The sequence below is a fragment of the Sander lucioperca genome, chromosome 15 (assembly GCF_008315115.2).
Source record: "Sander lucioperca isolate FBNREF2018 chromosome 15, SLUC_FBN_1.2, whole genome shotgun sequence".
NCBI classification, from domain to species: domain Eukaryota; kingdom Metazoa; phylum Chordata; class Actinopteri; order Perciformes; family Percidae; genus Sander; species Sander lucioperca.
This window is the reverse complement of record NC_050187.1, coordinates 17,024,870-17,051,318: the sequence shown is the minus strand read 5'-3', so window position 1 is coordinate 17,051,318 and position 26,449 is coordinate 17,024,870. Positions and strand designations below refer to the sequence as shown.

General features: G+C 38.9%; 1 protein-coding gene across 2 annotated transcripts in view; it reads right to left on the bottom strand.

The window, feature by feature from the left end:
• Positions 1 to 26,449, bottom strand: part of wdr27 (WD repeat domain 27) — a 57,154-nt gene that overhangs the window by 24,776 nt on the left and 5,929 nt on the right. For both annotated transcript variants that reach the window (XM_035992583.1, XM_035992582.1), the window contains exons 11-21: positions 26,113 to 26,225; positions 24,981 to 25,054; positions 16,782 to 16,851; positions 16,489 to 16,557; positions 14,652 to 14,755; positions 13,378 to 13,467; positions 12,395 to 12,516; positions 7,941 to 8,074; positions 5,895 to 5,992; positions 4,956 to 5,077; positions 2,266 to 2,363 (exon numbers count right to left, since the gene is read on the bottom strand). In XM_035992583.1, the coding sequence (XP_035848476.1) occupies positions 2,266 to 2,363; positions 4,956 to 5,077; positions 5,895 to 5,992; positions 7,941 to 8,074; positions 12,395 to 12,516; positions 13,378 to 13,467; positions 14,652 to 14,755; positions 16,489 to 16,557; positions 16,782 to 16,851; positions 24,981 to 25,054; positions 26,113 to 26,225 (1,094 nt within the window). The remainder of the gene's footprint in view (positions 1 to 2,265; positions 2,364 to 4,955; positions 5,078 to 5,894; positions 5,993 to 7,940; positions 8,075 to 12,394; positions 12,517 to 13,377; positions 13,468 to 14,651; positions 14,756 to 16,488; positions 16,558 to 16,781; positions 16,852 to 24,980; positions 25,055 to 26,112; positions 26,226 to 26,449) is intronic.

Here is a 26,449-nt window from a genome sequence, read left to right as displayed (position 1 = left end):
ATGGGGCTGATTTGAAACTATGCTAAATACTGCAGTGTAGATCCCTAAACTGGAACCTTGCACACTAAAACACATCATTTGTAAATACAAGGGGTGAGGGAACTTACATTGCCTATAATTCTTTAAGTGTTGCAGATGTTCATAAACCATTACCCTTATTTAATCAATGTTTGTGTTGTCTGAAAAGGAAGGAGCAAGAAGTGATGGGGATTCTCATGTGACAGAGTAAAATAAAATTAAGATTGAGTTTCTGAAGTTTCCACTGAGTGAAATGTACATTCCCCATTGTGTTTTTTCTGACGGAACACAGTATTAACCCCAAATTTGTCCCAACTTAGAGTTTCCATCAATAGAGTTGTGTCTAATAAAAACACTGTTCCATTAACTGTGCTGTACAGTGGCCATAGCCATATACAGTATCACCATGGGTAAAAAAACTTAAGCTTTTACCCAGACAGTTATTCATCAGCAGTGTTTATGGACAAGTAACTCAATTACAAAACAACTTAAATTTTTCTTGATAAAATGGCAATGACCCGACAAATGTCAAACTAAACATGACTGCTTATTTAATCAACATATTTTTCTATTCTCTATTAAGGCTATGTAGCCATTCAAATAGCTTTGATTTTACATACTGTAGAGATATTTTCTTCTGAAACATCTGCCACCAGTCCAATACAATGAGAACAATTTGATTTTCTTTCTGATGCACAAAGCATCAAACAAATCCAGGGGCAACTTCTGCTAATTCAGAGATTTCATTGAACTGATCCCAAATTTGACTTCAAGTATTCTCATGAGCTTCAGCATTCTGTACTAAAAGTATGCTGTTATTACACTGTAGCAACTTAAATCTTTTACTAATTTTAGTCAGTATAATGCCACTAAGATTTGTTTTCCACAACTGATGAACATTTCTTCATGCTCTTGTTGTCAAATCCTGAACAAACAATATTTGAAATGGTCGCTTAAAGCATTGTTCCATTTAGAAGAAAAAGCTACACTGAATACAATCATTCTATTATCACGAGGAGCAGTCAAATGAGCACCTTATGCAAGCTTTATTAATGCAACTCAATGTTCCAAGAATTTATATATTGCCTTATTATATCATGAGGAGATTCTGATGAACATAAAACCTGGAACTGACTTAACTACTTCCATTAGCGGCAAGCCTCACAAAGGAAAAAGACATTTATTTATTTAGGGGAGCTGTAACTCCTTTTGTGGTTAATACTAGCTACAGAACCAGACACATAAGGCTTATCAAAAAGGGATATCAAATAAACAGGGCCGACAGATAAAAAAAAAAAGCTTCTACATATTGCTTTCATACATCCATATGTTTCACTTCAGAGAAACTGCATCTGCTAAGGGATGCTTGATGACAGCTCTAAGAACCAGAAGTTGACCTGAAAACCAGGCACAAATATTTATCAGATAGAAATAAGGTTTTGATTGAGTCTGGGATGAGGAGTTAAACATGGAAGTAGTCTCAGACATGAAAGAATGAACTTATTAAAAAATGCCTTTCCCGGGCCAAAAAGAACATTTTGAAATCCAATAGAGCCTACTTGAATTATCTGCCTTATATGGAAGTGATACTAAGGGCCAAAGAAATATATTCTCAGCTACGTACTTTGGAAATTGAACAATTGCAATTCAATCATTAACTGAGGTATGTTTGTATAAGAAACAATGTTGATGTAATTGGAATATAATGTCATTTTGCACTCCCAGGAAGAGCAGAGGGGAAAAAAGCAATGTTGTTGTTTTTTCATTAATGTGCTTAAACATTTATTGCTCTTGGGTAATTTTGGCAGATCTGATGAAACAACCTTTCAGCCCGAGGTTAAGACAGTAAAGCCAGCACAAAACAAATGGGGTACAAATGACAGAACAGTTTCATTAATGTTACTTATCACTGTAAATGTACAATGAAATGTAATATGTTCGTTTTTCTGTCAGAAAACAGAAAAAAAATACATACAGTACATGATTACCACGGTGATAACCTGAATAGAGGTTGCATACAGGTGATCCAATTATTTAATCTGAATTCATGGGAAAACACTATTATTTCATAATGAGGGAGTAATTTCAGAATTGTATGCCGGTTGTTCCGGATAGCACTATTTGCCACGTGTCCAAAATGTCATAAAAAGCAATTGTTTTGGTTAAGTAGCCATACACTTCTGTAATGCCACCAATTTTGTACTCATAGATTTTAAATCCAACAGAGCAGACTATATTAAAACCAACCTCAGTGAACGGAGGTCCCAAATCTTCACACCATCCGTGACTGCACTGGTAAGGAAGAGGTTGTATGAATCCGGCGCTTGTGTGCTAAACATGGAGCCCTGTGAAAAATACACAAAAAACAAAAATGACTAGTCAGCACATGCTTGACTGAAATAAGTTGCAAATCAGCTTCTCTTATTGTCCAATGCTGGAAATGTTTGTTGCTGTATATCCTGTAATGGCAAATAGTTTTCATAGTATTATTCCAGGTAGCATTATTACTACCTAAAAGTAGAATGTGACATTAAAGCTACACTAAAGCACTTTTCCCGCTTTGGTCCCCCTACAGGTTGGAAGCAGAAATGTCCATTACCGCTGTCGTAATGTCTCATCATGTCTCATTCGAACTACAGATCCGCTACCCGTTCTGGCAAACTTGCATAATGTAATATAATGGACAATTCCGCTTCCAACCTGTAGGGGGACCGAAGCGAGAAAAGTGCTTTAGTGTTGCTTTAAAGACAATCTAAGCACATTGGGGCTAGAAGGAAAAACTGGAATAGAAGCAAAATTGTTGTTGATTTGTCTTTGTGTCATTTTCCATCTGTTTTGCACCACACTGAGATATACTTCAGCTATAAATATATAGACTTTCCACTGCACATCTATACATTAATTCCATATATGACAATTCACACCAAGTTTTCAGATGATACAGTGGAGTGTGTGTGTATGTGAGAGAGAGAGAGAGAGAGAGAGAGAGAGAGAGAGAGAGACACAGAGAGAGCAAGAGCGAGAGCGAGAGAGAGAGAAAGAGAGAGACAGAGAGAGCAAGAGCGAGAGAGAGAGAAAGAGAGAGAGAGAGAGAGAGAGGGAGAGAGGGAGAGAGAGAGCAGCGGTGAGTGCGCTTTTTTGTTTAGATTTCCATTAGGAGTGTGAGAACGGGACTCTGAGAGGGCATTTCCAGTTCCATTTTCCGAGAAGTCCTCTGCTCTGATGAGTTCCAGGTGAATTTTTGCAAAAAAGGCGATGGAAATTTGAAGTGGGAAAAGCTGCTTCACTTGCTGAGGTTCCTGATGTTTGGTCCGCCTCGGGACGAGAAAGCAAGAGGGGTGGGAAGAGTGATGTTATGTGTACAGTCCCCAGGCAGGGGCAATCCCTCTGATCCGCAGGTGTTAACCCTACAGCACCCTTGGGCACCCAGGCGGAGGACCCCACATTGACGCAATAGCCAAGCTTTAACAACACTGTCCACAGTGTATGGCACACAATAGCTGGCGTGACAAAGAGCAGGCACCTCTGGGTCGAAGGAGTATAGACAGCTGTGTGTTGAATGGGTTGATGCATTTTATCCATGCCACTAGCTGCAGTGTGTCCAGCTAATCCAGGCTGGCCTTGAGTGTCAAGTATGCACAGGTCAACATGCAGAACGTCAATACCCCTAGGTCACTGGGTATAAGCCTCTCTCTCACACACAAATACACACTTTTCTGTATTTCAATAAGTTATATAAGCATCTGTAGGATTTCCATATTCTTATGATCAAAATTAATGTCTTTGTTGCTATTACAAAGCTGGCAAACATAATATGACTACATATGGAGAGAAACCAGAACTTCATTTTATTGTAAAATGTAAAGTGATAGCTTCACAGAAATGTAAATAATATGCAGAAAACACAGACTTGAATGCATTAATTTGTTATTGTTATCTATAGTTTTGCGTGATGCAGTATTACATTCTTTATAGCACTATAATGGATGTGAATACAGGGCCAGGCTGTCTACTTGTTAGACACCAGCAAATTGGGCCCACATTGGTCCAAGACAGTGATGTGGGAGTAAGGCCACATAAACCCAAACTGCATCATGGAACAGCATTACTCCAAGGCTACCATCCAGCATGGAATCTCCTTCTGCCATCTCCTATGGCAGGCTTAATCCTGATGCACCAGGGATTTACATTCAAACACTCAGCAAGATGAATGATACTGATGATGGCACGTCCTGTCTGTCGTCATGGAAACTTTTGGGTAACCATGACATTTTTTTTTTTTTAACCATGACCTTCTTTACTCACACCACAAACTAACACTTTTATTCCCTCAAAGACAATCTGTGTCTTATGTGACTCGTGCAACACTCATAGATGTCTTATGTAAGACTATAACATCTGCCAAATAGTAGACCCTTCAAGAGTAAGATGGAAGATGGGGATCACAATTGATGCAAAGCCAAGCAAATTATTTGCTGTGTGGATCAGGTCTAAACGTCACTCAGTCTGCCTGTGGAGTGATGAGATGTCTTTGCATCTTTCCATTTACAAAGGTTACGTTTTTTAGTCAAAGTACAATAACTTATATTTGTGACTTTTTGAAAACAATAAAAGTTTGTCTTTCAGTAATGAACATTATTTAAAGAAAAGCAATATTCATGTTTTGCATTTTAACTGGTTATTTTTGGCACCAGTCACAACAATAGGGGTTGCTTGCTCAATGGTCTCCAGTTTTACTCTATACTGTACTAAACAATTTCTTATCTCTGAAGAATCTACGCATAGAGACCACATAGTGAACACATTTCTTGTACTGTATGTCACTTACACATACAGTATGCTGTCATTAACTTTACATCTTCTTACAAATATAATAAAGATAATAATACCTATTTGACCAGTCAGTTTCTTTTACAGGGACATTTAAATGGCCTCACCTTGTTCTGTGTAATGCAGTGGACAGCTCTGCTGTGGGCATCAGGGAGCGCTGAAGCAACTGTACCCTTGTTCATGTCAAATACTTGAATGGATCGATCTGAACCACACACCAAAACGATGTCTGAGACAGCTTTTAAGGAAAGTCATGTGATTTATTATTTGAAAACTATAGCCTGCAGTAGATGAGATGTGTGATCTCTAAGTTTTTATAATGTAAAGTGTTGAAAGTAATTTTTCTAGGACAAAACAAAACAACATATCTGATCAATAACTAAAGAATGTCAACTTCCCCTTATACTTCATGGGCCAGCCCTAGAGCAGCACTAGTGCTGGCCCATGTACATAATAATAATAATAATAATAATAGTAATAATAATAATAATAATAATAATAAAATTAACTTTTATTTATATAGCGTCTTTCATGAAACCCAAGGACACTTAAGCTAAAGGAGGTTGTAGGCTGTGGTAAACAGGTGGTGTTTCAGGAGTTTATTTTTTAAATAACATAGCTGAATACATCAGTTTGCTTTCCTGCAGACAGCTTCTATCATTTTTTAATGATACACAAATAAATCCTTAATATAGAAAAAACAGACTAAATATCAAAGCTTTTTTTTTTTTTTTTTTTACTATAATCACTCTATATCCATTTCCACTTCCAAGCATGGTGGTGTAAAAATAACTCCTGACAGGATCTCACTCATTCCAACACAGCTTACAGTGGATTTACTGGAAAGTAAATGCATTGTAAACTCTAACGAGAGGCTGGAATGCAGACATTCCTGAAAAATTAAAGAGACCTAAATGATTTACAGGTGAAGTCGGCAGTGGAACCCCTGAGGCAACATGTGTTCACTTTGCCTTCCACAACATCAATAGAGTTTAAACTATAAGACTTCCAGCTGCAAGAACAATAATAACAGGAAAAAAGGATACAAGAGAAAAAATCATTGATTGCAGACAAGGCAGTGATGTCTGTTGCTGATGTCGTTGTAATGCATCTTGCCAATTTGATGACACTCCGTTGCTGATATCTGAGAAGAAAAAGAAGAAGCTGCATCATTTTCCAAACAAACATAGGTGACTATATGAACAAAATTTTAACATAATCACTGCACACCTATCGTTCTTCATCTACTGTATGCCTGAGCTGTACAGCTTTAGGAGAGAATTCCCTACCCTTTACGACTGCTTTCTGATTTTTTTTTTCAGTTTAAGTGTCTCCATTCACAAGATGCATCACACAAGTAACTACCTAAAGAGGAAAAAGATAAATAAGCAACATGCACTTTTAAAAGAGGGTATGGAGGACTTTTATTGTCATTTCCCTGGCCTCCAGAATAAACTCTGACAGTTTAGAGTACACAGTACTGTACACAGTAAAGCAGTTTGGATGGTAGTGAGTGGCAGCAGTGTGCAGTATGTGGTAGCAGCTAAATAAAGCCAGACCCTCATCAAATCAGTAACAACGCTAGCTTAAGCAACAAAGCCTGCTACCTACATAAATGTTATAAGTCTAAAAAAGATCAATCCTTGGATCTATATTACCCCTTTCAGCTGCATGGCAATGTTGTTGCAATAGATGTAGTTGAATTGGTAGTCATTATTACAATAGCTAAAGGTGACAATGGGTTTAAATTTATGAAAAATGCCCTACCCTTCAAGAATTGTTCATGTTCTCTTTAGAAAGGTCCTTAACCCCCAATGTGCCAGCGTTACTATTTAGAGGCCAACAAGAGAGTGGTTCTAATGTACAGCTTTGACGTTTGAATGTATGCCATTGTGATGGTTTAACACAATTTTATATTTTTTATGTCATTGTGCTTCTCTAACAAAATTACAGAAGCCCTGAGAGGCAAGGTGAAAGGTTTATCTTATTTCTCGTACGTATGATATAAACTTGCCCGATCCAACAATGCCTGAAAAACCCTTTGCCTTTTTGGGCTTCCATACGAACACCTCAGCATAAATAGAGAAACTGTAGTTGGCTGGACACAAACACAATCTGTGAGGCAAAAACCATCCTAAGCAGTCTTTTCAGTAGTGCATATATTAGTACATATAGGTAAAGGATAATGTAGAGCATAATGATTAGAACCCCAAAAGCCTTCAAGCTGATCTTGAATGAGCTTGAATGGGTTCAATTTGCAATAATGACAGGGTCGCTCTACATTATCCTGCTTATTACACGGCTTATTACACGGCTACTCATACAGAGGTGACCCGCTGATCGGGACGGTTAACTTTTGCACGGCTCTCCGGTGGAAGCCAGGTCACCCCGGTAAGCGAGCTAACTAATGCTCTGCTGCACTGTTGCCATTAGCGCTGTTAGTGATTCTTGTTTCTTCCACCCTCTCTGTCCCTTTGAGATCCGCTGATCAGCAGTATGAGCTCCATATGAGCACAAAAAACGATTTTATTTTAAAAATAGTCCACCAAAGTCTATGATAAGAACTCAGTCTATGGCAACGGTCTGTTATACTTAGCAACGGTCTGTTATACATACCAACGATCTGTTATACATTAGCAACGGTCTGTTATACAGAAAAATCAGGCCGTAGAATGCCATGATTGACCAATCAGAAACAAGTATTCAACAAGGCCGTGTAATAATGTAATGTAAAACTAGGATGTTAATATTGTAGGTAAATGGATGAGGCATTGCCAGTGCTGATTATTGTTGAGTCCTCATTGCTACCCTGTCTTAAATAGAAAAGAACATCCATTTCTGCTGTTAAATGCATTAGATCAATAGCTAAAATTGACTATGCAGCTGGCCAGGGTGTCCAATTGTGTGAAAAACTGAAATTTAGCTTGAGACCACAACAGAGAAAGAGACATTTTGGCCCAAACTGTAGTGGCATCAGTGCTTTCTACATTTTTATATTGGATTCATAAATTACATTACAAACCAATTCAAAACCAATAGCTAGTTTCTGTATACATGCTGAACTGTTCTTTATAATAATTCCTTATAATTACCTTTTTATGTCATCACGTGTTATGTCCACATTATACAGGTACAAGTAGAGAGAGGGTCCAGATGCCAAAAGCAGAAATTTGTCGAGGTAATAAAACTGAGCACTTTTAATGGGTTTGGAGAACAAACTGTCACCCTAAAGAAGGAAAGAAACAAGAAAAAAGAGATAAATCTCTAGGAATTATTGAGACATTCATGATGCAAGAAAATAAATTACTAAAATAAAAATATAACCTTATTTAAATTAAGGACAATGACTTAAAAGAATACATTTTAGCAATGTCTATTCTAACTGACTTGTCTTGTTTTAATCATTGGGAACATCAGTGATGATAAAAAAAAAAAGAGACAAAGAAAACTCAAAATTTCTAAGTAGTTTTGTCTAAATACGTACAGTACTCCATATTGCCTGAAGGTGATTTAAAGCAAAGTCACGGCTGAATTCTTTAAGCAATAAAAAGCTGTAATAGTGCTGTACACTGCTATAAACTTTTAATTGCTCAAAATGGTACATGTGACACCCTCAAATGTGGAGAGATAATCTGCACATAATGTCTGTGTTATCCCATTAAATCCAGGAGAAAAAAACTTGTGGGCACTAATGGTAGACCATGTAAATCTTGAATGTTTGCTCTAACGCTCAACCAACAACCAACATCTCCCCATTTTGTCTCTTTAAAGTTCATAGAGAAGTTCCTCACACAATGTTGAAAAAGGGACTCAAAGAAAATCTGTTCCAAAAAAGGAGGTAGTGGACTCAAGAAAAAGCTTCCTATATGCATTAAAATTGTTTTCCTTAACCCCCCAAACCGACCTTAAAGCTTACTACACACCGAGCCGATAATCGGCCGTCGACAGTCTGGCGAGGTCAGTGACTCGAGTCTGTTCGGTGTGTTCCATGCCGTCATCCGTCCGAGGGGCCGTCGGCCTTCATTTTGGCTGATTTGACATGTATCATCGGCAGGGCGGGCACTGCCGGCAGTCGGACTCAAATGACCCATCTGATTGGTAGAGTGCTAACCCCGGAAACGGGGAGCGGAATGAGCGTGACGGCGTGACTAGAGTCTCTCAAAATCTGACGAAAATCTTTTAAACTGACCTTTGTCGATCTGAAAGGAAGACAGATTGAGCAACTGCATGGCCTATTTCTCGCTTAAAATGTTTTCAGAAACACATTTCGGTGAACTATTTTAGTACAATATGAGATTGTATTCTAGCCAGACAGACCGTCTTTGAATTTCCAGAGAAACCAGACCCATGTGACGCGTTTGTCCAATCAGCTGCCGGTTTTCATTTTTGGGCGACAATACAGATTAGCGCCGCCTGCTGTTATGGAGATGTATTACGTCTCATCGCTTTGGTGTGTTCCGAGGTACTTTTTTGACCAACTCGGGTAGACTGATCAGTCCAACTGCCTTTTCTGCCGAGGGTCGGCCTTTAGTCTATCAAGGTAAAGGTCGCTAAAAGATGGGCTTCCTGTCAGATTGTTTTCTCTGTCGAGGTTTATAGATGTACTTATCTAACAACTTATCTGACCTCTTAAGGCTTCCAATGACAATATATTTTAAGAGCACTATGTGGTCATTTGCAGTTATTGTATTCTAGAGTTTCACGTATAATTCTGTAAAGCTATTTGTAATTCTGGCTCACCCTGACAGAACTCTTGTTCCTGAAAAGACTTGCATTTGTTGCCAAGTTCTTTCACAAGAACACCAAGCAGTCAAAGGCCAAGCTCAAGACAATATCACTGAGTGGAGCAAAGCAGGGATGGTTAGCATCAGCTATGGGGAGACCCCAGATTTTGTTTGCACTTGGCATGGGGAGGTAGACACACTTTTGACTGTCACATTAAAGCCCATGTTGCAGGGTTTATTTTCTAATGAATTTGTGCAATTTGCTTGTTGGTAATAAACATTTAAACTGTTACCCAACAACATCAAATACAATGGATATCACAAAACGGAATAAAGGATAACGAAAAAGTAGTACTATTTTACAGCGGTTTGCAACGATTCTCTTTTCCCCCACAATGCATTGCACTACGTCACGTTGGGGAGACGACAGACGAAAGCCCCGTCTGTGTTCACTGTCTATGGGCTCGGTCTGTGCCACTGGTGTTGCAAAATATGGCTTTTGGTCTCGACCGAGTCCATGTGTCTTTATTATGTGTATAATAATATTGGAGGGAAAGTGAAACACAGCTTGAACGGGGATACTGTTCGGCTTTTCACAAGTTTAGACAGCTAGCTACGCCGACGTTTGCTAACGTTAGCGCAACAGCGTTAGCCTAGACTGCTAGCTAGGTAAATATTACGACTGCCTTCGGAGTTTCCTATATCTGCGTCCACGTTGTCAACATAAGACCTGTGGCGTTAGTGCTCCTTTTGTACCATAATTGTATTGAATGAAATGTTAAGTTTTGCTCCTACGAGATGGGTGGGTTTTTGTTAGCTACATACAAAGCTAACTGGCTATAGTTAGCCTGTATGCTAGCGGAATTAGCTAACGTTGCGTAACCAGCCAGCAACTTCGGCAATCGGTAGTAGTTTCAGTAAGCTAACCACGACAGTATTGTCGCCCACAATCAACCTCTGCTGCTAAAAGCAGTCAATCTGCAGTGATGATTGAAATAGAGACGCTTGTGGATGGGTTAGCTCGCCGGAACTACTACCGAAGCTGCTGGCTGGCTACGCAACGTTAGCTAATTCATGCTAGCACAGGCTAACTATAGCCAGTTAACTTTGTGTGTAACGTAGCTAACAAAAACCCACCCATCTCGTAGGAGCGAAGCTTAACATTTCTTTCAATACAATTATGGTACAAAAGGAGCACTAACGCCACATGTCTTATGTTGACAACGTGGACGCAGATATAGGAAACAACGAAGGCAGTTGTAATATTTACCTAGCCGTCTAGGCTAACGCTGTTGCGCTAACGTTAGCAAAACGTTGGCGTAGCTTTAGCTAGCTGTCTAAACTTGTGAAAAGCCGAACAGCATCCCCATCCAAGTAATAAATGAACACTAGCTAGTCAAATATGTTGTTACTGGAGCTAGTAGGGTCCATCAAAACGTGAGATATCTAATCGAAAATGTGTTTACAACGTCGGGGGATTTCACAGGTAGGACTGACTGGCAAGTTAGCCCATAGCTAGCATGATGCCTTCTATTTCTAGATCTAGCTAGATTACCAGTACTTACCTGAACTAGCTAACGACATGATCACTGTCACTAAATATAAAGAAAACATTGACTTTCACTCGGTGCTATTCACTGACAGTAAAAACACCTCTTCCTCATCCCAGTCAGTCACCATAGTTCTAGTACTAGGCTGATGCACAGTCACCATAGTTCTAGTACTAGACTGAGGCACGTCTCCCCAACGTGACGTCATCACCGAATTGCGTTAAAAAACCGACTAAACGACTAAAACGGCGAAAACTGGCCTTTAACACTATTTGGTGACATTTTTAACAATGATATACATATGTTGAGTACTTTATGTACCCATTAATCAACAGTGGTGGTTAACCTGCAACATGGGCTTTAAATGTGATACCCAATGAAGTAAAGAGGGTCTGCATATGATCAGAGTTTTGGATGCTCTGAGTCCAGCAGATGCTTTGAATGACAAAGTCATTATCTTTGAGCCAAGAAACACACAATTTAATCATCCCAATTAATTTTGCTTTCTCTTTTTTAATTCCATGAGGATTATACTTATTAGAAAAGGTGAATTAAGCAGGTTTTATATCAATATGTCAAAGATACAGTTTGACAGTACATAGAAATCCCCCTGCAGAAGCTCTGTTACAAAAGTGTGCCAGTTTCTAATGCATTACAGACAGAAAAAACAAGACTTTTCATCAGCATCTCTTACCTGCAACACCACTATATAATATAGTGCAACCATTCCATTACCCTTAATACACACACATCTCTTAATACTGTATGTAACTTAATCACAGAATCCAAACCTGAGGCATTCTACATTGAAAGCATGTTCTTGAGAACAACCAATGAAAACATTGTGGATACAGTAGCTAGAAACCACTTTTTTACTGTCATTCAAGTGTGGCATCGTTGCCGCATATACTGTACAACACTGCAATTAGGGGCAAAATCCTTCCAGCAATCATAGCCATCGTTGAAGACAGGAGTGAGAGGAAAAAATGTGTCTGTAGTTATTGGGTTATACTTCTAAACCAATTTGAGTTTTAGACCTTCAGAGTGAGGACATTTTTGCAATATGAGGTCACTCTGGCTCGTCCTCATTTTACTTTTTTTTTATGGTTGGACTTAGAATAATAAGTTAGGGAAGGTTTGATAAGGACTTGAGGTAGGACATGTAGTGGTAAAGATTGGGGTGATAGGGACTGAATGAAATCTATAAAAATGGAGACAAAAAATACATACAGTAGGTACAAGTGTGTGTTAGTGAATGCATGGGACATTTACCATGATAATGGCAGGCTCTGGGCTGCCATGGGTCCAAATTCGTAGAGACTGGTCTTCTGACGCACTCAACCACCACTGTCTGTTGAGGCTCCAGCTCACACTGCTCACTGGCTTGTCATGCCCTGCTTATAAAGAGAGAGAGGTTTGAAATGAACCTGGAAACAGTGTGTGGCTGCAACATTTACGTTTATGGTTGTATTCAGAGAGTCAGGCAGAGTGAAGAGAAGAGGCACACGGTGTCCGTGGTCACCTCCACTTCTGTCCTCTTACTCTGCTGCCCCCTTGTGGAGACTCTGTTCCTGCTGCACTTGAGCCATCAACAGATGCTTGACATGGATGGATATCCTTTCTTTGCCTGACAGTTTATTTTACTGCCTAGAATCGCTGTCGATGCTCTTACAAATACTTTAATTTTCAATACTTTGTAAAATAGTGAGAAACTTTATAAGTTCCGACCTATTTGGTCTCAAAAGACAATGTTCCCTTTTCAGCTTTCTTTTTTCTATCATCACCTAGGTTTTACTGTCTGACAAAAACAAAGACGGTATGTACCAAATTCTTGCATTGGAATATAACCAAACCACACGTTTTCTGGTAAAAGAGAACTCTTTATCTACAATTTTGACAGCGAAAGCTAAGTAAGTAAATATTTGGATTTTCCTGGAGTCGTTTCCTGGATCTTAAGCCATGGATCCATTTCAAAGTATGTTAATCAGAATAACCCAAATCTGAGCAGAGGATGCACTTCTTAGTATTATCATCCTCTTCAGGGGTAAGACATTAACCTTTGAATACTCTAAAATGTGAGCATAATTTGTGAGAAGTCAATTAATAAAACCTTATAATAAAAGAATTCATGAATAATGCATGAATGATTCATTCTTTTCAAATGTACTACTGAAAAAAACACTGAGGTGACTGCAGGCAAATACTGTATAACCCAGACTTTTTAAGGGATGGATACTAATGACTACTTCATGCACCTGTGTAGACAGTTGGATTGCCAGTAAGAGAGGACTTGTACAAAAACACTGAGCTGTCGCCAAGACCACACAGGATTTGTTTTCCGTCACCTGGGAGAGACAAGGAAACAGAACCGTTTTATAAGGACTTCACAGTCAGCAGACAATTTATTATTACCAAAATAAGGGTACTAGAGGTGAGGTGTTTTGTCTGAAATAGGAACATTTACATTCTAAAATGTATATTATTCTCTAACAACAACAATAAACTGATCTTAATTTATTACCAATCATAATTCATAAATGATTGTTTAACCTCAAAACTTTTTTCTGTTTGCTATGCAATTCTTCAACCTCTGTTACTGTTGATAAAATACTACAAATTCAAGCTCCAACGTATTCAATGCCCTCATGTTGTAGTATCATAGAGGACATCCTATGGCCCTGACACATGATTATGGGACAGCTCTGGATGTACAACTGAGGTCTCAAACAAATTTCAAGTAGTTCCACTTTAACACAGACATAATTAGGAATCTAGGACTCATTTCAATATATTAATATTAGGGATGCCCAGTTTGATCGGCCGCCGATTGTTAACGGCCGATATTCAGTAAAAAATATGCTATCGGGAGATCAGCAACAATGCTTTCCAGTCGCTGATTAAGCAAACCACTTCAGAGAGCACCCGCCCATATGACCGTGATAGTCAGATGGTATAATTGTATATTTTAGTTGTCCTTTTAGACTTTGCATTGCTCCTTGGGAGTTCTTGGTACTGCCCTGTTGATTGAACGGAAAAGCATGTAGAATAATTGTTATTATTTATTTATTATATTCTCTATACAGCACATATAGAGAATGTGAAGTTGTTGTTGTTGCATTCTGTTTACCTGTGCCTGCGTTTTTTCTTCCCTTCTCCATTAGAATGTTTTAAACAACTTAAGGGCCAAACAAAGCAAGTTAAGCAGGTAACTACCGTAGCAGGCACAGTTCAACAGAGCATGTCCTCACAAGATGGCGCCCCTGTACCAAACTTCAACACAGCCTGACGTCAACTTCACATTCTCTTACGCTGCCACCTGGTGGAGATGCCAAAACAGTCAAACTGACCTATACTGTAATACAGCTATACCAGCTGCTATAACAAAACAAAAACATGATATCGGCCGATATCGCTCATCGACGATCGGCAATCGGTATCGGTGGCAAAAAAACATGATTGGGGCATCTCTAATTATTATATTATGTTTTACATATTTTTGGTCAGTATTGCAGCAACTACGTTATCTCACCTGAATATTGAAGGCAGTGGACTGGCTTGTTGACAATGCTAAGATGAATGTGTGGAATAGTAGGTGCTGCGCTGTCTGCTGGATAATCTCTGAGGAGTAAACCGCTAAATGACAAAAAAAAACAACACGTTTTTACATCAAAAATAACCAGGGATGCACCGAATCCAGGATTCGCCTTCGGATTTAGCCGAATATTGGGATTTTTGACGGGGTTCGGTTTCTGCCGAACCGTAGAATTTTTTTCCACCGAACCCTACGCTTGCACTACGCACGCAACGCTGGTCGACGTAATGACGCCACTGTTGATTACGGGAAGGTGTTTACGTAGGTGGACCGTTCAATGCAGTAGGCTGTGAGAAATTGAAAATGGAACTCGTGAGCAGAGAAAGTGTTGTTTGGCAGAACTTTCAGTCAAAAGAAGGCGATTCAAGTCGAGCTACATGTTCAATTTGCAATGCCGATTTGTCTCGTGGTGGCAAGGACTAGGGATGTCCAGATCCGATCACATGATCGGAAATCGGGCCCGATCACGTGGTTTCAGACTCGATCGGAATCGGACGTTACCTCCCGATCAGGACTCGGATATATATGTATATATATTCCCATTATTTTTTAACACATCTATAGTTATGCGGTGGCACAGAGTTAGACCCTTTTGACTCCACACAGAAACAGCAACGCGTGCGACATGACATCACTTTGTTGCAGAGACGCTATTGGTTAAATGCCGGCAAAGTAGAACACGGAAGCAGCTTGAAGCAGAAAGTGCGAGTATGTCTGCGGTCTGGAGGTATTATAAAGATGAATTATTATAGAAGTATCGGATCGGGACTTGGTATCGGTAGATACTCAAAATCAAATGACTCGGACTCGAGGGCAAAAAAACCTGATTGGGACATTCCTAGCAAGGACCCTAAACAATACATAACATTGCCGCTGTTAAAACATTTGCGTATGAAACATCCAAAAGAATATGAGTTGTGCATGAAGGAATCTACAGACAGCAGCCAAAATGCAGCAACTTCAGGTACGGCAAAGGAAGGACAGTCACAGCTAAAAACTTGTGTTAACCAGACGACCATTACCAGCTTTGCTGGCCCTACACTGAACAAACAGTGGGCCTACTGTGTTAAGGGACTGAGGATGGGAGTAGGATTTGGTATTCGGTAGAGCCCGACCCGGGCCGATATTATCGGCTGATATTAGGCATTTTCCAAACTATTGGTATCGGCATTTATAATGGCCGATAAAAAAAAATGACAAATGATTCTGATAATTGAATATTAAAAAAAATAAAATAAAAACGGACGAAACACCCTTCAACCATGTTATGAGTGTTGGCATTGCAGTTTGTCCAGCAGAGGGTACTATACAACGTCCCTGTTGGCAACACTCTTTGACTTTTTGTTCAAAGGACTTTAAGTTTCATATCTTAAGTTTGTATTTTTATACATTTTATTTATCAGAACTTTAATATATTTTGATGCTCCTCTGTTGTGTTGAGACAATAAAGCAAACTATTATTTTTAAACGGCATTATCATATTATTTTAGTGAGGAAATCTGTTTTTTTCTGCATTTCTGGATTTTAAAAAAATATATATATATCGGCCGATATATCGGAATATCGGATTTTTAAATCATCAAATATTTGTATCGGTATCGGCCTTAGAAATCCTTTATCGGTCGGGCTCTAGTATTCGGTTTCGGATTCAGCAGAATCTTAACCAGTGGATTGGGTATTCGGCCGAACCCCAAAAATCTGGATTCGGTGCATCCCTAAAAATAACATATGAAAACTTTCTCAACGTTGTATTATATGTGATGGGACGGCTTACGTATTTTTGTTAGCCATTTTAGAGGAAGGATTCTTCTGGATGTTTGTTTTAGGTGAAAACATAATACTTCTGAAAAGCAAGAACAAAAACAAAAGATTTCTGTGATGTAATGTATCAATTTATTGGATTCATCAAATCTCATTTCATACTGTATTTTTTGGATTTGGTTAATTGGACATTTTCCTTTTTACAATCCTCTCACTTGAATCTAAAAATTCATCTTTACCATCATTTTTGGACAATGCAACAAACTGTAATTTTCTATTAGGCAAAAGGTTACTCTGTGAACCTACCTTGGGGCACTAGTATATCCAGATGACTTCACTTTCGAGTGGAAAACCAGAGGCTGCTCCTTTATTCCTCCTTTGTATAAAAAGATAAGACGGTCCATTAGACACAGACTGACAAACACAAGTACGTTTATGAGTATAAATGATCTACAGTATGTATGCCCAAAACAAAGATAAAAGATACTAAAAATAAAGATTTCCATTCACAAATGAGCAGATGTTACACTATGAGTCAAAGGCCGAAAGGAAAAATGACTTCTGCTCATTATTTTCCATAATTAGGATAGAACTAGTCATTATACTGTAGTGGATTTTCATGGATTATACTAGGAAAGGAAGATACAATATTATTGGGTGACCACTCCGTGCTGTGGGCATTAAGTGCATCAGCCACAAACTGTAGGATGGTTAATTCTGTTCCCTGTTCGCTGTCAGTGCCTTTACTATATTACAATGAGATCACTTTTTCCACAACCATTAAAATGTGTGAGGTTTTCCAACAACTGTTCTCCTTTCAAATACAGGCAAAGCAGGAAAAAGTCACATCATTTCTGAGCAGCAATTTAGGACTGCAGTTGCATCAGGAAAACTATAATGATTTAGTTTACAGCATTGACTCAACACTAGTTAATCACCTAAGCAGACATTTCCACAGGACTTATCTAACATTAATTTATCAATGAATTTATTAGACCAACAAAACTACAAACTACAAGTAAACCTGGGCAGGCAACTGTGTTTGAGCTCTTAAGATAGCTCTTGATTTTGTTTTGTCTATGCAATTATATATTTTACACAGCTATTGTTGTGTTCATTGACAGTATTTCATTTTGTATGATTCTGCAGTTAAGTGACAGATTGTTATTAAACATGAACTTAAAAAAATGATTGGTACTGTAATCTGATCCGGTCAGACAGATGTGTTTACAGCAGTAGCTTATTTTCTATATGTCAAAATGACAAATGGCATTTGAACTATTCTTCAAAGCTTTTAGAAAAGGTAACCTGATAACAGTCGATAACCACAATTTAAACCTAACTTCATATCAAGAAAAAACAGCAACACCTTACAGTAAAGTTAGCAATAGACATACCAAATGTTTGCAGTTTTAATTTGCTAATGCATCATTCAAATTACAAACACTGAACAGCTAAACACAACTATCATTTAGTGTTTGAGTGCTAGGTACTATCAGTTGTCCTTCTAAGGCTCTTGGACAACTCAATGTAGGCACATTTCCCAACACAATAATAAATTTAATAAAATAAAAAAGAAGCCCATCTGGATCTCTTTTCAATCCTCTCTTATCTGGGAATACTTTTTATCTTTGATCAGCAGTGCCAATGTTCACTCCAGTTCTGGTTTGAAGGGTATTTTCCGGTAAAGTACACTTGACAACCTCTGAACAATTATTTGGATCCCTTTTCCTTGGATTTTGAAGTGAATTGTGAGTTTGTCTTAGTACATGTTGTTTTTTATCTGTCCAGCCCTGAAGGATAATTCTGTTGATACGATTCATGCTGTGTTGGTTCTGTGAAAGCTATAGTCTTATTTCCTTCCTTAGTTCAACCTAAGTTTTTTTTCCATGGAGAGGCCTTCGTTGTACCAGATGTTTACAAACCAAATGTAAAAGCTTTCGTGAACCTGGTATTTAACTTAGTTCAAATTGGTATTGGTGGTATAGTATCAATCAGCAAAGAGAGTATAAAAAAGTACATAACAAATGTGCTTTTTCAGCTTGAGGATGAAAGGTCTTGTGATGTAGCACCTTCCTCCATTCCTCCACTGTGTTTTGTGTGAGGACATACTGGAAGTAGCACAGTATAACAGATTATATGCAGGAAACTACGCATTTTACCCCAGAAATCTAATAACCTGGCAACACAATCCCTCGGCATTGCTCAACAGCCCTATTAACCTCCTGTTGATATATAATGGTCATTTAGTTTTATGGGGCAGTAAAAATCTCATGATCTACGCTGACTTTACACTAGATGCTATTTGAAGCAAAGTGAGAGTTTCAGACAAATTTCCAAGTCGAGTCATATCTGCACAAAATCAAAAAAAGCGGTTTGCTCTGTGCTCCTTTAACAACACTTATTATTAAGACTTAGCCTAAACCGTGTTAACCATTACAGTAAAGAAAAAGTGTCATAATATTGAAATTCATCAGTCTAGCTCAAAACATTAGGATGTTTAGCTGCTGATGCAACAACCAAAGGAGCAACAAATTATTAATGTTACAATAAGTTAAGTATTGACATTCTGTTGAAAATATCACAGATTCATGCCCCCCAGGTATTGATCCTAATGGCACTTTACAAGTGAATGAATCTGAAAATGTTTTCTGTAGGGTAACATGTAATACTAGTACTATTCCAGTTATAATCAACAATAGACCATACAAAGTGTTGAATCCCCTAAGTAATAAGAAGTTGACTGCAAACATAGTCAATTTAGCATCCAGTTCACGTCAGCCACAGCTAACCAAAAAAGGGGCAATACTTAACAACCTAATTGGAATTACAACTACCACTGCAATGATAGAACAGGATAGGAAAATTAGATGCGGTCTACTAAATATCAGATCTCTGTCTTCTAAAGCAATACTAGTAAACGAATTGATATCAGATAATCAAATTGATCTATTCTGTCTAACTGAAACCTGGCTGGGCCATGAAGATTATGTCAGTCTAAATGAAGCCACTCCTCCCACTCATATTAATACTCAAATTCCTAGAGGCTCAGGCCGAGGAGGGGGAGTTGCAGCCATATTTGACTCAAACCTGTTAATTAATCCTAAACCTAAACTAAATTATAACTCTTTTGAAAATCTCGTTCTTAACCTTCAGCATTCAACATGGAAAACAGTACAGCCAATTATATTTGTTGTTGTCTACCGAGCACCAGGTCCATATTGTGAATTTTTATCGGAATTCTCAGAGTTTTTATCATGTTTAGTCCTAAAATCAGACAAAGTACTTATTGTAGGTGATTTTAATATCCATGTGGACGTTGACAGCAATAGCCTTAGTACTGCTTTCAACTCACTACTAGATTCAATTGGTTTCAGTCAGAGTGAGCACGAGGCCACGCACTGTTTTAACCACACCCTTGACCTTGTGCTGGCATATGGCATCAAAATTGAAGACGTAATAGTATTCCCGCAAAATCCTTTATTATCAGACCACTTCTTAATAACTTTCGAATTCTTACTACCCGATTATACGAAATTAGATAAAAGCTTCTACGCTAGAAGCCTATCTGACAGTGCTATAGCTAAATTTAAGGAAGATATTCCAACAGCACTAAACTCATTAACGTGCCGTAATATAACAGAGGATCTTTATGTAAACTTTAGTCCCTCTCAAATTGATCATTTCGTAGACGATGCTACGGCCTGCCTACGGACGACTTTAGACTCTGTTGCTCCCCTTAAAAAGAAGACGATGAAGCAAAGGAAACTAGCACCTTGGTATAACTCCCAAACTCGTAAATTAAAGCAAATCTCGCGCAAACTTGAAAGTAAATGGCGTTCCACCAAACTGGAAGAATCTCGTTTAGACTGGCAAGACAGTCTGAAAACCTATAGGAAGACCCTAAGAAAGGCCAGATCAGACTACTATTCATCACTAATAGAAGAAAATAAGAACAACCCAAGGTTTCTTTTCAGCACTGTAGCCAGGCTGACAGATAGCCACAGCTCTATTGAGCCATCTATTCCTATAGCTCTGAGTAGTGACGACTTCATGAGTTTCTTTAACGATAAAATTATAACAATTAGAGATACTATTCATCACCTCTTTCCCCCAACCTCTAATGGGTCACCTTTAACTGACAGACTGCTAGAAAGAACGACTAGACCTGACATATACTTAGATTGCTTTTATCCTATAAACCCTCAACAATTAATGCTAAAGGTCTCTTCAGCTAAGCCATCTACCTGTCTCTTGGACCCCATCCCAACGAGGCTACTTAAAGAAGCGTTACCCGTGGTTAACACTTCATTGCTAGATATGATAAATATGTCTTTATTGACAGGTTATGTACCGCAGTCATTTAAAGTAGCTGTGATAAAACCTCTACTGAAAAAACCCACCCTCGATCCTGAGGTCCTAGCCAACTATAGACCTATATCTAACCTTCCCTTTCTCTCCAAGATCCTTGAGAAAGTAGTCGCTAATCAGTTATGTGATTTTCTACATAGCAATAGCTTATTTCAGGACTTTCAGTCAGGATTTAGAAAGCATCATAGCACAGAGACGGCACTGGTGAAAATCACTAACGATCTTCTAACTGCATCAGACAAAGGACTTGTCTCCGTACTTGTCTTATTAGATCTTAGTGCTGCATTCGATACTATTGACCATACCATCCTCTTACAGAGACTGGAACATTTAGTTGGCATTAAAGGAATCGCACTAAACTGGTTTAAGTCCTACTTCTCTGATCGATCGCAATTTGTTAATGTTAACAATAAACCCTCCAATTACGCTAAAATTAACCATGGCATTCCTCAAGGCTCAGTGCTTGGACCAATTCTATTCTCCTTATATATGCTTCCTCTAGGCAATATTATTAGGAAACACTCAATTAACTTTCACTGTTATGCGGATGACACCCAATTATATCTGTCAATCAAGCCAGACGAAACCAGCCAGCTAGCTAAACTTCAAGCTTGCATTAAAGATATAAAATCATGGATGGCCTACAATTTCCTGATGTTAAACTCAAACAAAACCGAAGTTATTGTCCTGGGCTCCAAACCCCTACGAACCTCATTAGCCGAAGATATAATTACTCTGGATGGCATTGCCCTGGCCTCCAGTACTACTGTCAGAAATCTAGGAGTTATTTTTGATCAGGATCTATCCTTTAACGCCCATCTAAAACACACCTCTAGAACAGCCTTTTTTCACCTTCGTAACATTGCTAAAATTAGGAACATCCTATCTCAAAACGATGCAGAAAAACTAGTCCATGCATTCGTTACTTCCAGGCTGGACTACTGTAATTCCTTATTATCAGGATGCTCAAATAAGTCCGTTAGGACTCTCCAGCTGATCCAGAATGCTGCAGCGCGTGTTCTGACAAGAACTAAGAAAAGAGATCATATTTCTCCTGTATTAGCTTCTCTCCATTGGCTTCCTGTAAAATCCAGGATTGAATTTAAAATCCTTCTTCTGACCTATAAAGCTCTAAATGGTCAAGCTCCTTCATATCTTGAGGACCTCTTAGTACCTTATTGTCCCACTAGAGCACTACGCTCCCAGAATGCAGAGTTACTTGTGGTTCCTAGAGTCTCTAAAAGTAGAATGGGAGGCAGAGCCTTCAGCTATCAGGCTCCTCTCCTGTGGAACCAGCTCCCAATCTGGGTTCGGGGGGAAGACACCGTCGCTACATTTAAGACTAAACTGAAAACTCTCCTCTTTGATAAAGCTTATAGTTAGGGAGTGAGGAGTTGCAGTGAACGCCTAGACCGGCGGGGCAGGGTGTATAGCTGCAGACACAGCACCCCTGCTTTTCTCTGCTTCTCTTTACAGTCATCAGATTTACCTATCGTATAATCAATAATATAGTGCCTCTCTTAGTTATGCTGTTATAATTCTAGACTGCCGAGGAAGTTCCTTCTTATGACACGCTCTTTTCTTTTGTTTCCTTTTATGCACATCCTGTCTCAGAAGTGCTTGTTACTCACCTAGCTCTGGGGAGTTTACTCCCCAGAGTCCTTATGTTTCTTCTTCGCCCAGAACATCGCCTCGGATTAGGGCGACACCAAAACCTGGGTCTTGGGTGCAGCTGTGGCTATGGACCTGCTACACACTGCTACGCTCTGCGATTCCCTGCAATGCCCGGCTACGTCCTGCTGCGTCCACCGCGTCCACCCATGCTCTGCTGTGCCACGCTACATCCTGTACCGTCATAACCCCAACCGTCAGACACCGCCCACCAAGAGTCTGGGTCTGCCGAGGTTTCTTCCTAAAAGGGAGTTTTTCCTCGCCACTGTCGCAATAGCCACTGCTAATGCTTGCTCTTGGGGGAACTATTGGAATTGTTGGGGCTTTATAGAGTGTGGTCTAGACCTACTCTATCTGTAAAGTGTCTCGAGATAACTCTTGTTATGATTTGATACTATAAATAAAATTGAATTGAATTGAATTGAATAAGGATCTATCTGCTGTATTTAGGTCTGTACATGTAGGATTAAAAATCACAAGTGACAATGATTTGTTTTACAGTTTGGGTTGTTTGCATTAGAAGATACAAGACTCAGGCCAGCCCCGGAATTTATTCTAAAATAAAGCACTAACTCCTGTTCTCAGTCAGAGGAGATCCTTTTCCCAACAGGAGATGGGAAAAGTCAGACCTCCCTTTGAGTTAGCTGTTGAATGTGGCCCAAGAAAAAGAAATAATTCAAGCTTCTAAAAATGAATAAACCATAGCAGGTATATGTCTCTAAGATATTATTTTGACTGTAAGTTATTGCCTTACTGACCTGTAAAAATTGGGTCACACAGTAGGAAAAAGGAGCATGAGCAGAAGTAAAAAGGTATCCAAGGCACGGTAACTGAAGACTAAGGGTCTGACAGCAATAGAAATCCTTTAGCACCTAAAGATTATGCTGGCAATGTGGAACATGTGTGTAGCATACTGGGGGGATGTACAAAGAGAGCAAAGAATGTGCTACATGTAGCTAATATTAACCACAATATCAAACTTGAATAATAGAGAGTTAGAGAGCTAGTGAACTAGATTCACTAAACAATAAGGTACTCTGTACTGTAGTTGCTGTAAAGCAGTGACTAATGGAACAATAGCATGAAACACTTTCCTCTTTCATTCAAACTGGACTAGTCAAGATCTCACAGTTTCCTGTGTCCCACAAATTGTTTTCCCCATCTCACTCTACCCAAAACTAGCGAAGGAGCTCTACAAAATAAGGCTGATGTCTTGCAGCAGTCGTTCAGATGATATCGTAGATGAACACCCAGTATTTTTACATAAATCCAAGCTCTCTCTCCTTTTGACATTTTAGACATTGGTGACATCTAAGGACAAATGAAGGAAGAAAACTAAGATACAATCAAAGTAATATGCAATCGATTGCCACTCAATGCCAATTGCTGCTTTAGTAGTCCCCTGATATTCTAAATATAAAACAACTTCATCCAGGCAACAAGACTTATGCATTACACTTAGACAAGTGACATGCAAAAATTGATGGTTGCTGATTATCATCATCTCAAAAAGCCATGAGTCCTGGTTCACTTCATGATTCCCGGTGTGATGTGACAACGAATATCTAATCTGCACTCACGGTTAAAAAAAAAAGAAGCTGCATCAGACTTGTGCCAGACTTACAATGGAAGAACATTTTCCTTTCCTGGAATTGCAACGGTTTAAGGAGTAATTTGTATACAATTCTGCAAATATCCTTAAGAATAGAGAGATGCATGGAGGCAGCACGGTGGGTTGCACTAGTCAGTATGCATTCGTAGTTTTTGGTCTGACACTGCAGTCACGCAGCACCTCTGGACTCCACTGAAGATCCCCTACATAGTCTGGCACTGGCAGCTCCCTTCACTCCAGCTGTGGGGAGCCTGGGTAATACTGGCTTTCTCAGCAGTAACTCTCTGTAAGAGCAACATGTAAACCACAGTATACTGTACTGTAGGTCTCCAGCAGAATAGTTCCAAGCTGCCAGATCCTAATGATACACCAAAGAACCACAAATAGGCTCACTTTACCTAGGAATTCCACTACTGCAAAAAGGCAACCGTACAACACTCGGCTAATTAATGAGAATGTATCAATTGAAATGTGTTGTACTCTTACTGCTGCATAATTTGAAGTACCTACATATGTGGCAAATAAAAAGTGAAGGGAACTTAATTATTAAGTGCCACATCAACACCCCCACAATGCAAAGCATGGAATATTTTCCATCCTCTATATTTACAGATAATGAGGAGGTTCTCAGTAACTCTTGCGATAGTCAAACAGACTTTCTATAAACCTATAATAAGTACAATTTAGTGAAATCGTCTGTGTCCAAACAAAACAGACAACGAGCCAGATATGGAATGAACTCTAAAATGGGTCATAGTTTTAAAACCCAGAGTCATCAAACAGCAGTAGTTCCCTTTTTACTTTATGTGCATGAGCATAAGTGAGAGTAGATTGAGTCTTCAGATGCTGACCTTTCTTTTTAGGATGCTCTGGCTTCTTCTTCTTAAACTCGGCATTCAGAGGAGATTCAAGCAGTAGAGGAGAACTGATAACAAGGGAGGGGTGAAATGGGGGGGGAAAGAGTTACTGGAAATGAAGGAGCAAAGCATTTTCCAGGGTTGTGGATTATTAGTACTTCTAATTGTCAGTACCATGATATTGCTGACTCATGACAAACCAGATGGCAAGAATGGTTATAATATGCCAAGTTAATATGGAAATGTCAGAGTCAGAAGGAGTTACAGGCAGGAGGCTAACTAAAAAACAGACCACACTTATTTGTCCTATTGCTGGTGAGGTCAGCTGACCAGTGGCTTAGCGAAAGCAACAAAACATAACTGCACTGTTTTTGCAAGTTTTAACAAGCCATGATTGTGCTTCAGCTCATTAATGTCAAATTTGTTACAGCAGAAAAACACATAACGTTGATGAAATTATCAGCATTTATTGGTGCTGCTGGATTTTGTTTAATAATCATTTATGGAGGTACAGGTAATACCTGAATGAAATTAATTCCTTCCCTGGAGGACCATTTTAAATGGTTGGCATTCCTAAAGCGTTGTTATTATGAGAGTAATAAGTATGATTTTCTGGATTAAGGAGTACATCCAGTAGGGAGAGCTTTATTAAAACTCATGCAGATTTAAAAGCTTAGACATATAAAAAATGTTCACAGAGGTTAGTCATTCACTGAGCAGAGCAGCTCCAGACTGGAACCAAATGATTACGTGAGCTACAGAAAAGCAGTTGTTTTCTTTTACTGTCTTTTGTAGAAAGATGAAATGTACTAATGCCACTGAATAAACAAACAACAAAATCACAGAATATTATTTAAAATACAAGCAGCTGCCATACATTCTACGGTATTCACAGTAGCAGGTACTGAATGAAAACCTGGGTTTGAGCCCCTGCTCATACAAGACTATGCCAGGCCGAAGTGTCCCCGAGCGAGATACTGACTTTTTACTAACAGAGCTGATTTTTTACTTTGATCTCTATATTGAATGGAGCAAGCAAAAAGGACAATTTGTCCCCTAGGGAGTCAACATACCAATATATACCAATGTAGCGTCACCAAATATTTGCCTTTAACTCCAGGTTTACCTCGGGAACACCGAAAAGCCTTCACCACAAGCCCAGGTCCTCACTAGGCCACACAGACGTAAGTCCAACAGGACCACACATGGAGTGAACAAAGAGCTCACTAAAAACACCATCTGTGTGACAAGGAATTCGAGAAGTAATTAATATTAAAACAATTGTATCACTCCATAATTGTTTCAAAAAGAGAAATTAAAAATATATCTTTATGGATAATGTTGACAAAAAATAGAAACAATGGTAAGTCAGGGTGTTTTAGGCTGCACTGTAACACATAATTGCTACCATAAATTCCAAATAGATCCAGATACTTCAAATCAAATCAAAAGAACTTTATTTT